Source organism: Galeopterus variegatus, unplaced genomic scaffold, assembly GCF_000696425.1.
Source record: "Galeopterus variegatus unplaced genomic scaffold, G_variegatus-3.0.2 Scaffold772, whole genome shotgun sequence".
Taxonomy (NCBI): domain Eukaryota; kingdom Metazoa; phylum Chordata; class Mammalia; order Dermoptera; family Cynocephalidae; genus Galeopterus; species Galeopterus variegatus.
In genome coordinates, this window is record NW_007726883.1 from 224,470 (window position 1) to 241,643 (window position 17,174).

Here is a 17,174-nt window from a genome sequence, read left to right on the forward strand (position 1 = left end):
AACCAATCTAAATGTCCATCGATGGACTACTAGATAAAGAAAATGTGTTACATATATATACTATAGAATACTACTCAGCCATAAATAAGAATGAAATTCTGCCATTTGCAGCAACACAGATGATCTTGGAGAATATTATGTTAACTGAAATAAGCCAGGCAAAGAGGGAAAATACCACATGTCCTCACACATAAATGGGAGCTAAGAGAGAAAGAAGGAAGGAAAGAAAGATCAAAGTGGTACATTTGACTTGCAGAGGGACAGAACATACCCAGAGTTTTCAGAGATAGAGAGGGGGAGAGATAGGGAGGTCAGGGAGAGGATGGGTGGGGGACAGAGGGAATCACTGCAATTTGTGGTAATGGGCATGCTGATAGTATTGATCTGATCATCACATCTTGGGCACACGGTGACAGCCAGTTTTGTACCCCATAACCAATAATAATAATAATAATAATAAAAGAATTTAATGAAAAAGAGGAGATTTATGTAGACAACATGAAGAAATGTGGACTTGTGAGGACTTTAGATTCTTATCTCACATTCTTAAAAAAATAATTTTCTCCTTATAAAAATAGACATGTTTTTGTGAAAATTTGGAAAAGTACATTAAAGTTAAAATAAAATATATTAAATATAAAACTAAAAATTAAAAGAAAAAACATGAAAAAATAGAAATTAAAGATGTAAATGAGTATAAAGACACTTCATATTCATATATTAGAAGACTTAATATTGTCAAGGTGGCAATACTCCCTAAATGATCTACAGATTTAATGCAATCCTTATCAAATCCCAGTTTACTGCTTTGCAGAAATTAATAGACTGCTTGTAAAATTTACATATATTTGCAAGAAACCCCAAATAGCCAAAACAATTTTGACAAAAAGGACAAAGTTGAAGGACTCACACTTCCCATTTTCAAACTTACTACAGAGCCACTGCATTCAAAGTGGAATAACACTAAAATAATTGTAGACATATGGATCAACGAAGTAGAATTGAGATTGAGATCTCAGAAATAATCCCCAAGCATTTATGGCCAATTTGCTTTTGACAAGGGTACCAAAACCATTCAATGTGTAAAGAACAGTGTTTTCAACAAATGAACCTTGGGAACAGGATATCCACACACAAAAGAATGAAGTTGTACCCCTACCTCACCCCATATTAAATATTACCTCAAAATGGATCATAGACCTATATGTAAGAGATAAATCTATAAAACCCTTTCAAGAAATCTTAGGTATAAATATTTATAATCTTGGATTAGGTAATGGTTTCTTAGACATGACACATAAGCAGATAAATTGAACTTCATCAAAATTATAAACTCTTGTGTATTAAAGGACATTATCAGGAAAGTGAAAAGACATCCCAGAGTATGGATGAAATTATTTTCAAATCATATACCTGATAAGGATCTAGTATCCAGAACATATAAACAACTCCTATAATTCAACAATGAAATTACCAATAGCCCAGTTTAATTATTAGGAGTGGATCTCATTAGACCTTTCATTGAAGAAGATCTGGCCAATAAGCAAATGAAAATTACTCAACATCATTAGTCATTAGGGAAATGCAAATTAAAATCACAATGAGATAACACTTCAAATCCACTCTGATGGCTATAATCAAAAAGGCAGACAATAACAATTGTTGGTGAGGATGTGGAGAAGTTGGAACCCTCATACATTATTTGTGGGAAAGTAAAATGGCTCAGCCACTTTGGAAAACAGTTTGTCAGTTCTTCAAAACGTAAATACAGACTTACCATATGATCCACAATTTTTCTCCTAGGTATATTCCATGCAAAATGAAAACATATGTCCACACAAAGATTTATAGCAACACTTCATAATAACTAAGAAGTGGAAAAAAACCCAAAGTCCATCAACTGATAATGGACAAACAAAATGGGATATTATTCAGCCATAAAAAGTAATGAAGTAGTGATACATGCTACAACATGGATGAACATTGGAAACATTGGGCTAAGCAAAAGAAGCCAAACACAAAGACCACATATTGTATGATTCCATCGATATGAAATGTCCAGAACAGACAAATTCATAGAAATAGAAAGTGGAATAGTGGTTGCCAGAGGCAGGGGAGAGGGGGGAGTGGGGAGTGATGGCTAATTGGCACAGTTTTTCTTTTGTTTGATAAAAATGTTCTAATATTGCTTGTGCTGATGTTTGCACCACTCCATGAATATACTAAAAACCAATGCATTATACACTTTAAGTGATTGAATTAGTGAATTGTGTTCTATGTGAATTATATCTCAACAAATCTGTTTTAAAAAGGAAGTAATGAGGCAATAATTTACCACTAACCCAATGAGAACAAAGATTTGGACTTGAAATTAAATAGATTTAAAAGTAAAAGGTGCTCTAGAAAATGGAATATTATTCAACACTATAAAGAAATGAGCTACAACCCGTAAAAAAGACATGATAGAACCTTAAAAGCATATTACTGAGTAAAAAAAGCCAATCTGAAAAGACTACATACTATATGGTTCCAACTACATGACATTCTGGAAAAGGCAAAAACCTGGAGACAGTAAGAAGATCAGTAATTTCCAGTAGCTAGTGGGGAGAAAGGAATGAACATGTGGGGCACAGAAATTTTTAGAGTAGTGAAATGATTCTATATGACACTTTAATGGTTGATACATGTCATTATATATTTGTCAAAACTTAAAGAATGTATAATAGCAAGAATGAACCCTAATGTAAACTATGGACTTTGGGTGACAATAATGTGGCAATGTAGGTTCATCAATTGTGACAAATGTGTTACTTTGGTGTGGGATGTTGCTAGTGAGGGAGGTTGTACATGTGTGCAGGCAGGGGATGTATGGGAATCCTGTGTAACTTCTGCTGAATTTTGCTGTGAGCCTAAAAATGCTCTAAAGAATAAAGTCTACTATAAAACAAAAAAAGAAGGCCAAAAAAATAAAATAAAATAAAAGATGCACTCTTTCTTATACCCCTGATTTTGTAGGTGGAGATTCATGTTCTCTACACCCTAGATGGCTCCTCCCTATCCCAAGGATGAACTCCATACTCCTTTAGCTTGATTTAAGAGAAAAATTAAACACCTACTCTATGTAAGGTTTTGTATACTAGGGGCTGAGGAGAGGAGAATGGTAGTCTCACATACTAAATACTAAACATACTGACGTTTGATTTTTTAAAAAATGCAAATAACTCACAGTTGAGACATAATGTGTTTTTCTGTATTTTTTTTTTAATCTAAAACCTGTGACATTTGTATTGTGCTAGCATGAGTGGGACAATGATTATATTAAGCAAATACTTCAGAGGACCTGTACCTGGAAAATATCATTTTTAAAGCGGTCTGATTTACTTTCCATCTTCCTCGCATTCCCCTTAAACTCCCTTTAATTCTTCCTCTATTACCTTCTCCCTTTCCTTCTGTGAAAGAAATGGTGATAATCTAAATCCCAAGAATCAGAAAGTTAGCTGCCACTCATTATAAAGAGGAAAAGACTCTGAGTGGCAGGATAGATAAGAACAAACCAAAAAATTTAGGGATCTAATAAAAGGATAGTATCTAAAACAAGGGGATATCATTAAGTTATCCCAAAGATATGGAATAGAAATCTATTAATTTTTATACCAGCCTAAATTTAATCATCATTTAACAGTGGTACTCAGCAAAAGCAATTTAGCATTATACTACACAATTCACACTCCAAAACAAAGGAGCTATAAACACAGCTTGAGTCCTCCCTCTACTCCCAAGGATTTCAGCACTAAACCCAAACAAAAGAAGATGAATGCTAAAAATCCTTATCGGGAATCCAGATCCATCACACTGCCCTTTATTCATCAGTCTTCTGTGAAGACCACTGTGAGCATCAGAAACTTGTGTGTTCAACTTGGTCTGCCTGGCTAGGAATCAATCTACCTAAACATCTGGGGGAACATGATTGATGGTTATTAGTGGCAAGGGCTGGGCAAATGGAAGCCAAGACCTACAGCTTTACAGGCTGAATAAACATGTTCAAATACACACCAAGCTTGGAGGGCAAAAGACTAGCAGGTACCTCAAGTCCTTAGAAGTATGGAGTACCTGGACAAGCAGCCTCCCCTGAAAGAGCCATCCTGACATCAGGAAATAATCCATAAATTCTGCAACCCATCTGGCTTAGCTTCCTGAAACAGGTTCCTGATATTTGTGTTGCCGGCTCCTGGCATAAGGCCTTTGTCACTGGAGCTCAGTAAATATTTGTTAATAATGCTGCTGCTAATAAGAGGATTCCAAAGATGAATGCTCCCATGTGAGGAAAGACCTAAGAAGAAAAGTCTACTTTGTCTCACAGATCAGATGCATCATGTTATATGTCAGAATTTACAGTGCTACTATGTGCTAGGTATTGTTGCTAATTTTTATAGTGGTTCTATGAGGTTGGCATTTTTATCCCCATTCTAGATGAAGCAACTAAGGCTCTTGGAAATTGCACAACATGCCCAAGGTCACTAAGATAAAGAATGGTGGAGTAGAGATTCACACCCTAACTCCTGAAGCCCATGCTCTACTACTTCACACAACCTTTTCTTCCCCTGCTCCTTGCAATGCCAAGCTGACCCATTCCTGTGCAGGGTATCGACTCAGCTGTCCATCTCGAAGATTTACTCTTAAAAATCTCTATGGTGCCATTAAAAATGAATGTTTGTTGTAATTTATTATTCCTGGTATCTCAAAGAGTCTTTGGCCAATGATAACCAGAGCTTAGACAATTCTGAATGGGGCCTTTTAGAGCACAGCAGTTTGAGTCATGCATTAATTTTTTTAAATCAATATATTACAGATTCAGGAGAAATGGTGGGGGAGGAAACAGACTTTAAAGCTTGATAAACACAGATGTGTAAGGGAAATGTTTCCATAAGTGTGTATTCTTTCACCCTCAGTGATCTGGGAATTGTTAACATACTTTGCATATGGTAGGAAATCTAACATGGATTCTATAGCTTCTATCTGTCAAGTTTGATTATACCAATTTGTCACAATTATTGCTTTATTTTTAACCAGACACTAGTTTAGTTACCAGCTTTTTTGTCTGGAGTACTTTATGTCTAGAAAACTTGTCAAGAGACTGCTCAAAGAAGATTTAAAGTTTTCACAACTTCAAAAAAATCTTCTAGGAGGTTGCTACAGTCAGAAAACCCATTCATTTTGCAATAAGAATTTGTTAAGGGGAATAGTATTTGAGTAAATTAGAAACTCAGTTAATAGGGAACTCCTTCCATGTTTGGGAAGAGATCATTACAGGTTTTAATGCAGAATTTAAAAGCCACAGAGCTTGGTATTTCACCATTCTTTGGATTTCTGATCTGAAAGGGAGAAAATGTAGGTGCCATATATATTTTAAAGTATCTTTTAAAACTAAGCTTGTCAAGAATGGATTTTTTTACAGAAAGGTAAATTAAATAGGTTCTGATACTGGTGTAGATCACAGCTCCAAGCGTCTAATTAGGATTAATTAACACAAGTATGAGGAAAAGCAAAGAAGAAAAGCTAAGCCCCTTGGAAGTTTCCATGCAATTCTCAAGGCCACATGTAGGAAACGGGATGAATAACTGAAAGAGAATGCAAGAATAAAAGACTCTTAGCAACTTCTGGCTCCCCATCCTGCCTCATTCTCACCAACTGAGTCAGCTTGCGACCACCTGAAGACAAGGTCAGGCCTTGTCCATATATTTTAAGACTTGAAATGGCTCTGTGCAGGTGATGCACCTCAGAAATTCCTGCAGCAAAGAAGTAGAGAGCTTGTAGCTGGCACCTACTTCCACCCACTGTCTCTGCCTCAGTTCTTTAGCCAGGAAAATGGTTTCTCATTAGGATTTTTGTCAACATGTAAAGAGCTTATAAATGTGTGGACCACATAGCAAGGGCTTAATAAGCAATCACTGTCATCATCATCATCATCATAATCTTCCTCACTGCATAAATTAAGAAACGGGTACCAAGAAGTTGCTTTTCCGAGGCCACTAGCTTGTGGCAGCACAAGGCAGAGATCCTGTATCAATATTCCGATTTCTGAACTGAGACCCTTTACACCTTATGATGCCTAGCAGGTGTTTAATAAGGTCCCACACACACTTAAACATTTCTCCTTACAACTGCATCACATTGACTGATATCTACCTTGCTTGATAACCCTTTTGAAGAGTTTTCTAGCAATAAATAATTTTGCTAAGTGAAGTGGGTTTGTTTCTCCAGAGAGGGAACGCATTAGGAAACTAGCAGAAGCAGAAAAGCAGAAATGGGCTTCCTGTGATGACTGAACCATGATCAAACACCTTCACTCCGGCCTGAGTGCAGGGCCTGAATGAACGAGACATGGAGCAAGATAGAATTTTGAAGGAGAGGAAGAAGGAATACATTCAGAGCAAGGGTTGGCCTGAGGCGTGGGACAAGCAGCTGGAATAAAAGGGCAAAAGCTTTCCAAAAGAGTTCAGAGGAATTCCTTCACAAACACCATGCTTTTAGGTTTCATCCCATGAAACTGAGCCTCTAACTTACATCTGATAACTCATAATTTTCTGGAAGCACAAGAGAAACCCACTCCCAGAACTCAGAAATGTGCATATGTTGACGAGTGGATTTCTGTGCCAAATCAAAGTCTCCTTCAGTTCTACTACATGAAATTTAATGATCAAAATAATTCACAGCATAGGCTTGAGATTTAAAAAAAGAGGGTCCTTCTATTAATTACATAAGAATACTAGGAATGACATTAAAAAATTATACATACAATTTTTTTTCTTTGAAAAAAAAGATAGCACATTAACTTCAAGCAGTGCTTGGGCTGCATATTTTATGAGGTTTATTTGTATTGCATATCTTTGATGGGCTCTATTTGTAGCTGAAAGTACAAACATACTGATTACAATCACACTTTCCTACATTTAGGAACAAAATTAATTATCTGCAAAAAGCAGAAAGGCTTAGATAGACTCTCAGTCAGTAAATGATAATAGACAGCACCCAAATATAATGACTCCGCTTCCTACTTTATCTGTTTTAGGCATTCTGAGTGGAATGAAAAAGGGAAAAATTAATTCACTTTCTGAATATTCTTCAGAAAGGATTTGAATTGGGTAGTAAGGAGGCAACATTAACCTTCCTCCCTCCCCCCTCTCCCCTATGAAATAAGAAAGATGCCTTGCTGAATTATGCACTTCCCAAAGGGACATTTTAAAAGGACATTAAGAAATCTGTACTTTCATCAAAACAAAGGTTATTTATTTTAGCCCATTAAGATTCCCACCAACAAGGAAAGGAATGGTAAACTACAAGACCTAGTACAGTTCCCAGCACTCAGCATTCAGAAAATCATGACTGCTGGTAATGATGAAGTTTGTATTTTATCTTACAAAGGCTGCAACACTCTGGAAGACATTTGCCCAGAATTTCATCATCATGGCCTTTTGTGAACCTATTACACAAAATATTAAAATAGCCCCCTCCCTTGAGTAAATTACTATACTATAGGGCAACTTCATTAAAAAAATGCTTCTATGATGTTCAAAATATGTTTTCAATTTTTAAGGCTGGGGCGTAAGGATTCGTCTTTTTTAAGAAATGGTCCAAGATAGAAAGCATTTTCTGCCAGAGACCTGGGCAAGGTAGCAAGATGCATAGGCATAAGAGGTTAGAGAGCCAGGGCTACCTGTGTGGCGCTATTGTGAGTTCATGATGCAGCTCTACATTTGCCAAGGATAACCTTATTCCAAGTGGGGAAAAAGGAATCACAGAGGAATCACCACACTGGGTACATGACTCCATGTTTTCTGGGAAGTTTCAGCTTTTGCAACGAAGACAGCAAATATCCAGGGACTTTTCTGCCCTCATGAGGTAGAAGGCTGCTTTTACTGTACTCTGATTCCCTGGCCACCCAACATTTTTTTAAGAAGGCATGTTGGACTCCCTCGCTGTCATCCTGGGAGCACACAGGTTCTCAAATATCAGGCCATAGGAGGTCATGCCATGGAGAACATGGAAACGATGCCATAGAGACTGAACTAAAGAGCCACAGAGCAGTAGCTGGAGGCTCAAACTAACAGAGTTTATTCCTAATGAGAGGCAATAATCAGGTGCCCCTTTGATACCTTCTTTCTAAAGTCTTTTCTGAAGAGCTGAGAAAATGGTCTTTGGATGTGCCTTCTGCTACCCCCTAACAGGTGGCACATAGCCCTGACTTTTGGCCGAGTCAGGGCTGAGCTAATTGTCTTCTAATTTCTGATTGCTTTGCCTGATCCTTCAAAAGCACTGAGAACTTAAGAGACTCTTGCAGCCAACCAAGGGTGGGGGGCTATGTGTTGGGAGACAGTTCTCCATGGATCTCTTGTGCTTCTGTGTGTCTTACAAACAGCGGCACTGACTTCCCTTTGTGCCAGACCATCCTTTTTAAGTATCTTAGTACAGTGAACAGCCTTGGAAGACAGAAAGCAAGCAACTATAGATTTGTAAAAAGCCCACCTAATTTCCTAATATGACCCATAATATATATAATTTCTGGATGAAACATTTTAAAAAGCTTCTCTTGTGTGACCACTTTATGAAACTTGTCCTGAAATTAACATTTAGTGCCTAAAAAGTGGTGCCAAGTTTTTCATTTGTATTCTTTCAATAAATAGGTTATCTTTGTTTAAAAACTACAGGTAGTCCCTGACTTACAATGGTTCGACTTACAGTTTTTTGACTTTACGATGGGTTTATCAGAGTATTAAGTGCATTTTTGACTCACAATATTTCAGACATACAATGAGTTTATCAGGACATAATCCTATCATAAATTGAGGAGCATCTGTATATCTTTTCGCCATGGGAATCACCAAAGCTATTTTTATTGTGAATGAAAAAAGGATAACAGCCTGTAAACATTTTCGTGTTTCCAAAAATGGACCTTGTGCAAGTAAGTTGCTTACCACAAGTCTAGATGCTAACCTGCACACACTAACTAGGTAGAGAGTCATTAACTTGCTTTTATCACTTTCAAATCACTTGGTACTAAAAACAGCTTGTATGAATTCAGACAAGGTATCTCTATCTGAGACTAAAAAAATGAAAGTCCAAAGTGATAGCATGAGGAGAAAAACACTGACATTCTGACACCTGAGAAATAACCTCAGCCTTCAAAAGCAGAGAGGAAGGTAGGGCTAATCTTGGAAATTCTGATGAGTTACAGTCACTCACACTGACAGCAAAATATAAGAATTTGATAGAGTGAATTATTATTGAGGATCAAAGAGAATCTTCCCCAGAGCTTCCTAGCACACATAAATAAAAACTGACTTCCCCGAGGCTATCTTCAGATATCCTAGCCAAGGAAATGGATATACTTGGATACAAGAGTATGTTAGGTTCTCAGTAGGCAATGTTACTACTAGGGAAACTCCATAATGGAGATCTGGATGTACTTTTCATGTCCAGAACTAAAGGCAGATGCATTAAAATCTATCTGTTGGTCCAACAGACAGATTCCTGACATTATAACTGGAAGACACCTTATTCCTCACCACTGACACAGCTAATACAGATTCTAGGCAAAGCCATCTGACTGTGACTGGATCTTCCATCACCTACACAAACACTTCTCCTAGAAACTACTCTGTTCCTTTAAGTTTTATGAAGACAAAAAATATCATGCCTTTTAGTACTTCATTGGGAAATACCAGAGCAAAAGACTCCAAGGAGGGAGAATAAATTAAAAAATCTGATGATGAAGAAACAGTAGAGAGTAATACAGGATATTAAATAATATAATAAAAACCTATTTAGCCTGTTTGGGGAATAAAGATTCTGGTGAAGAGAGAGTGGAACTACTTGGGAGAGCAATATAGAGAAATGGTTAAGGGAATGAGCTTGGAGGCAGATCCAGCTTTAAATACTAGCTCTGCCATCTACTAGCCAGGTGACCTCAGAGGGCAGCAACAGAGTCATAGTCATCTTTCAGCATCTATCATAGTGCCTCCACAATTGGATGCTCAATGTTTCCTGAAATGAATCCTATTTCAGATAGTACGAAAATGAATATCACAATGAGGAAAGAAGGGGAGAAATAGTGGTGGTAGAAAAGGTTGCAATTTCGCACAATATTCAATGAAGCACATAACAAGCCAAGGTAATGACATTGTGGGAGACGAAGCACTAATGCTGAGAAATGCTGAGATGAATCAATGAAGTACATGAGTTCAAGTGGAAAAACAAAAGTGCAAACAGCCATGCGAGGATACGTGAGAAATTACTTTGGGGGGGTAATGAAAGTAAACAAAATCACAGAAAGTTTTGGGAAACTTTCTGGAAGAGGAATAAACATCCAACATGCTGATTATTACTCATTTAAGAAATGAATGATATGTGAAATGTGCAATGGCTATGCCTGTAGTCCACACATAGGTATATAGTAACAACAATCACATGGATTTCAGAATAAAAACAATTGCACTTTTAAAAGAAGCTGTGGCATTCAACAGTTTGGGTGTAACAAAAATGCTGAAAATATATGTATTGCAAACTGTACATATTTGTAGTTGCTTCAAGGTATAAGATGTGGAATTTAACAATGTGCTGATAAACTTAACAGTGATACTTTCACTCAAATATTAATGACCTACTCAATACTCACTTGGGGCCAAGATATTTATCCTAGTTTGCAAATGTATATGAAGAGTCAAAATGTATCTATTTACAGTCCCTCATTAATACTTTCTTGGGCTTTTTTTTTTTTTCCTTTTTGTCTTTTTTCGTGTCCGGCAACAGATCGCAACCCTCAGTGTCGCGCCCATACCGGACCGGGACCGGCAACAGGATCGCAACCCTCGGTGTCGTGCCCGCACCTCGCTCAGCCAGTGAGCGGGAACCGGTCTGTATGTGGGATCCGAACCCTCGGCGGGAGCGCCACCGCACTCCCAAGCGGCGCACTGTAGCAGTGCACCACCGGGCCGGCCCTCTTGGACTTTTCGATACAAATTTTCTCTTTCTCCTTCCCTCTCTTCTCCCCCCCCCCCACGTATGCACACACATGTATTTCACACACTATGTTTATTCATTTCCTTTGGACTAAAATAACATTAAGAGATCTTGGCACTCAAAAATAAGTTTAAGAAAAACCCATTGTCCATTTGGCACTTAAAACAATGTACTAAGAAGGAGTACTGGACTGGGACTTAGCAAATATTTGCCATGTTTCTGAACTTATCATTCATCAACCCCATTTTACATATGATGAATATGAGGTCTTGGCTTTGCCATTAACTGCCTGTGGAACTTAGACCATTCACTTCACACCCCTGGGCCTTATCTTTTTTATCTTTCAAACAAGGTGGCTGGATTTGCTCCCAGGAGAGCATCAGAATCAACTGGGGCACTTTTCAAATGGAAAATTCTCTTGGCTCTCCACAGATCTATGGTATCGGGATCTCCAGGGATAAACTCCAGGAATCCGTTTAACAAGTTCCCCATGTGATTTCAATGATGAGCCAAGTTTGGGAACTGGAAGCTTTACCATCTCCAGGGGTGCTGCCAGTGACAACACCCCAACATTCACCTGCATGCCTTCACTTGGTAGTCTGAAATATTGAGAAATATCCTAGGAAAAACTAAAGCGCTAACAAGCCATACTTATAAAAATATTTAACAGTGCCACATTTACTTAGAAGACCAAAATTACCTTCATAATCTGGTGGCAGCCATGAAAACAACTGGGCAAAATCCTTGTGTGGCAGACCTCATGGCACAGCTTATAGCTAGGTAAAAATGCTGTACCAAAAGAGTTCAAGGAAAGCATATTTTTAAAGAGGTTTCTCACCACAACTGAACCTCAAGCAGGACTGACGGGCAGGGTTTTTACATTTTATCACAACAGGAAGGAGAGGGTGCTACAGCAGAATCTCATTAATGCTTTAGTTTTAAACCAGCTTTTGCTTTGGGGCATTCTCTGGGTTTGTTAACATGAGCAGAGTTCTGCAGTCTACCTAGCCTTCACTTCCTCTCAACCCCATAAATGGCTCAGCCTCTTTCTGGCCCGTACAGAGTATGGGCTGAATCACACCTGGCCAATGATTTCCCTACCCCTACCATTTGGTACATATTAGTTAGAGTTGGTAATCATAAAACAGGAACAAGGCAGAATTTATGTGTGTTTTCTGGTTTAGTTCAGGTATTCCCTGGGGACAGCAAACTTCACACTCTCATAACCAGTTGGGAGCTGGGAGCAATCAAGCCCTTAATGGGCAAAACAGAAAGGGACTGCATCACTGAGCACCTCTTGACAGCCAAGGCCTTTCTTCCTGAATGATAGTGACATGAAATGTACTCCTCCTCCATGCACGCATGTGTGCACGTACTCTCTCTCTCACACACACACACCCCATGCGCACACACGCACCTCAGATGCAACAGGTTTGGCAGCCCAGTTATCCAATGTAAGTTCACTATGTCTTTGCAAAATCCTAATGGAGCTTTTCGAGTGAAAGTCTGGGGGTGTCTAATGGTGGACAGACTGGTATAGCAGAAAGAGTATTAGACTGTAGCAGCAGAAGACCTTGGGTTTTACTTCTGGCTCTTCCATCGATTACAGAACTGTGGGCAAGCCTCCCCAAACTTTATTTTTTTCATTTGTAAATCAATCAGATTGAACTAGCTAATTTCTCACGGCCCTCCCAACTTTCACATTATAGTGAAGTGTTCACTATGGTGAGATTCACTCGGTTTATATGTCTTTCTACCAACTAGACTGTGACCTTTCAAGACTTAAGATCTATAACTTGGGTAGATTTGAATACCCAGCACCTAGCGAAGTGCCATGCATAAAGCAGATGCTTAATAAATGTTTATTAAAGAAACCGTCATGTCTAGCGCCTGATCAGAACAGTGAACCTAATTCCTTACCTGCTCTTCACCTCATTTTTCATGTTTAAAAGTACTAGAGGAGGATACATGTTTTCAAAATCAATTATGTTGCTGTCAAATGATGAAGATCAAAGTCAACCTTTAAATACTCCTGCAGCCTGCTTTAATGTTGTCCTCTTATTTTTCCTCTTACTGAAGACATTTTCACACCCCTGGCACCCTTGCTTTGTGTCTGACACATAGTGGGCCCTCAGTCAGTATTAGGTGAATGAACATATGGATGCACTTACTTTTCATTTTTCTAGTTTTGTGAGATTTACTTTTGCATAAGGCCCTAGAATCTGGCCTCGAATTATAAAGCAGTCAAGGTAATAATTAGGCAGTGAAGAACATCATCGTTAGGACATTTCCATTCATTTTACTATGAAATATTTTCCCAGCAAATGTGTTTTAAATGACCAACATTGTGAATGGGGCAATTAGAGAAGCTCCATAAGTAGCTATGCCGAAGGTTGCATCATTTCTGTCCTCCTTCCTACTTGAACTCACCAAAGAAACCAATTATGCCTATTATTTTGCACTTCTGGGGTTTAAAAACAAGGCTAAATGGCCAAATCTGCCCTCCACATTCTGGATAAGCAATGGCTCAGAGTAAGTAGCAGTTGCATTGTATAGACACTAAGGGCATTAGTTAACCAAGGCAACCAAGCCTGCATTTGGATCTAAGCTCCTCCCATGTAAACTAGCGTTGAGATCTTGAACAAGGTATTTAAACCTCTCTAAGCTTTATTTCCTCCTGTGTAGAATGGGGATAATATTAGGATCTACCTCATGAGTTACTATGAAATAATACTCATATTATGTAAACTGGCCAGCAGAGCACCTGAGATGTAGTAGGAGCTCAACAATGGTAGTGTATTATACTATTTTGCCACTTTCTCCTACAAAGCTGGCAGCATTCAGGAATCAGACATTACCTAGGCAGATCTGGCTGGTAGCTCTTGGCTGTATGTTCTGTATGTTCTAGAATTCGGTGCCTCCTGTGGTTCTGTTACTAACAATGTCTGACTGAAACCAAGCAAATTGCTGCCTCACTTACAGAACTGTCCTTCCCCCCATCACAAATCCCATCAGGCTTAGACTGGTATAATCAATGCTACAAACACAACAGTTGGGGAAGGTGGATGTTTTGCCTTGCTCATGTTCTTGCGTAGGGTTAGTTAGTGGGTTCTAGCTGGGTCTTGTGTTTAAAGTCACTACTCAAAATGGTAATGTGATATACATGATTAAAGCAGAAGAGTGAAATCAGAATCAGAAAAATTAGTGATACCGAAATTAAAGGGAGACCTGATTGATCTCTGAATCACAGCTCTTCCACTAACTATAGTTGGGCCCTTGGGCAAGTTGCAATTGCACTAAGCTTCAGTTTCCTCATTTATAAAATGGAGATAATAGCTCCTGCCTCACAGGATCATCGTGAGGATTATGATAATGACAATAACGGTAATAACAGCTCATATTATTGAAGACTTACCATGTACCGGACACATTCTAAATGTTTTAACATGTTATTTCCTATGAAGAAGATATTCTTTTTATCCCTATTTCACGAATCAGAAAAATGGGGCTCATAAAGATAAAAGGACTCCCCAATGTTCCACAGCAAGGAAGTGGGTGTAGCTAAAATTCAAAGTCAGATTTTCTGGCTCTATAGCCTGTGGTCTTAATGCACTGCCTAGCTCTGTGAAGTCACTCAGTCCATCTGTCATCCCTGCCCACCCCCTAATTTTTCTCTTACTTCTTTCCATTAGCACCTGCTGCTGGCTAAGCCACCCCACCCCAATAAGGCCCAAATCCTCTGAAAACTGTACCCTGGTACTCACGGTGGTGGTGAGCTTTCCTCCATTCTTCTGGACATACTGGATGGAATCATGGACTGTTGAAAAGAGACCAAGTAGTACATTCTCCATGTCGTAGATTCTGTACATGCCATTCACAAGTTCTTCAAGAGACAGAATGTATTCTCTCCAGTATTTGTCAATCTCCACCACACCTGCCATACAGCCTTGCATGACCACATTGCAGTAACCACCACAAGGCTTAACCATCATCAGTCCCTGGCAATAAGAGCAGTACCACATTCTGGTGAGCATTCGGCCACAGTCCTTACTAAATTTCAGGTGATCCGTTGTGTTGATGACTTCAATTCCGAGATTCAGGGCCTGAAGGAAAATCTTAGTGACTTGCAGTGACTTGGAAACCTGGGTCATAATAAGCTTGGGGAAATTTCCGAATACTTTTAAGTCACGTCTTGCTCCTCGGAGACATTCATTGATGTCTAAGACTGACTCAGGCAGGCCTGGGTTCATTAGCTGGGTATAGATGACTGGAAACAGGCTGTCAAACAATTCATTGACCATGTCATCCACATTGATGTCAGAACCCAAGATGTAGAGCGAGACATCTGTGAAAAATTCACCCACAAACTCAAAAGCTTGTGGGGTCAGGCTCGGGTAGTTGTTCTTGAACATGGCATTGGTGTAATTCTTGGCATGGCGAACAACAATTTCAAAGGCCTCTGTAAAATAAGAGATACAGAAATGCCCACAAATTAAAGCACAGAAATCCAGGGTGTAATTGAATTTGAGATTTCTCTATTGCTGTGGTGATTAAGGTCCCATTTGCCTTAAATAATTGACTCACATTCAATTCTGGCATTGCCTGTACTCCTGCAGTTGTTTGCTCCTATAAATCAATTTTCCTTTCTAAACATGAAGTCCAAAGTCTAATGCACACATAAATCCTTAAATACACAAATTATATTTGAAGTGACAAAAGCCAGAATTCAGTTAACATTTCAGCCTTTCATGAAAGTATTGATTAAAAATTGGCTAAATGAGAAGTTATTTCTCTTTCTCTCATTGATTTATTCAGTTAAAAAGAAATTATATTTCAGGACATTTTATTTTTAGACAGAGATAAATATTTGACAATAAACCATATACTGTATAAACTCACATAACAATTTAACCCTGTTCAGTCCTGAAGGAGAGGCAAGTTCTTAGCTGAGAATAAAAACTATCACGAATTCAATCGTTTTTGGTAGATTCTGTCCAGATAACTTTAAAGGGAGCTATCTGACAGATTGCCAGAACTGGAAATGGAATTTATCCACTGAATGGGTACCTGGATGGAAAAAAGAATCCATGCACTTATCTGCTTATACATTTGATATTGAAAATAATACCTCTGGTATTTGCAACCTGAACATCTGGAAGGATAACTGTTAAGCATCCTTGGTAAGTTCACCTTCCACATGGTGAAGAAGCCTTATCTACTCTACAGAGACCATGAATTCATGATTACATCTGCTTTCTCAACCCCTTGGCATGAGGCCCAATTAGTGTCATTGGTCTGAGAGGAAAAGTAGCAATGTAACCATCTCATTTTCTCCAAACTGGTACAATTCAGACACAATTTATCCCAAATAATCAGAGTTCTACATTTATATGAGGGAAGGAAAAACAACCATAATAATAGATGTTTCAAGACATATACTTAAGACAGTTTAAAACAAACAAAAATAATCAAGTTTCCCGAGACATTTAAAATTAACTTAGTACTTTCTTTCATTTTTTTCCAAAGTGCAAAGGTCCATGACAGATATACTCCAAATGATGCCAATTCATGAGCCTTGAAAAATCAAATTATTACCAGTTTCAGACTGCTAGAAAGACTGTCCTCCACAGCTCCTTGGGATCACTTACTCCAACATTCCAGTCAGCTGTGGCAAAAGTGGGCTCTAGGTTGTGCCACCACCATCTACCCCAGATTCCTCACAAGGTAGAACATGCTCCCTAGATTCTTCCCTTGGGCTTATGACATGCCCAGCAATGTTGACCAGATGCCAGTGCAGTTCTACTGGGCTTCCAAGCCCACTTGAGAAAATAATGAGTTTTAAATAAAAATTAAATTTCTACATAGGTTTTTGAGAATATGTGTGTTGGCTACAGGTCTGAGGGCAGCTAGAGTATAACCGTCACTAGGAGACACTACTTTGTGTTCATTATTTCTACTTTGCAGCTATGTGACCCTGGAAAATACTTTTCTTTTCCATCAGTTGCTGCATGTTCATTTGTTTGTTTTCTCTTTAGAACATTAAGCAATTCCTAGAAAGTTTGTCTATCTTATACCAATCTTCCTGACTCCACATGCTACTTTATTTTCAATCCTTGAATCTAAAAGTTGGATAAGGCCAAGACATCATCTAGCCCAAT

The 17,174-nt window shown here is 38.5% G+C and overlaps 1 protein-coding gene across 1 annotated transcript in view; it reads right to left on the reverse strand.

Annotated features, from left to right (window-relative positions):
- The window catches only part of GPC3 (glypican 3), a 426,680-nt gene that overhangs the window by 185,175 nt on the left and 224,331 nt on the right, over positions 1 to 17,174 (reverse strand). The window contains exon 3 of the mRNA XM_008572275.1: positions 14,781 to 15,475. Within this exon, the coding sequence (XP_008570497.1) occupies positions 14,781 to 15,475 (695 nt within the window). The remainder of the gene's footprint in view (positions 1 to 14,780; positions 15,476 to 17,174) is intronic.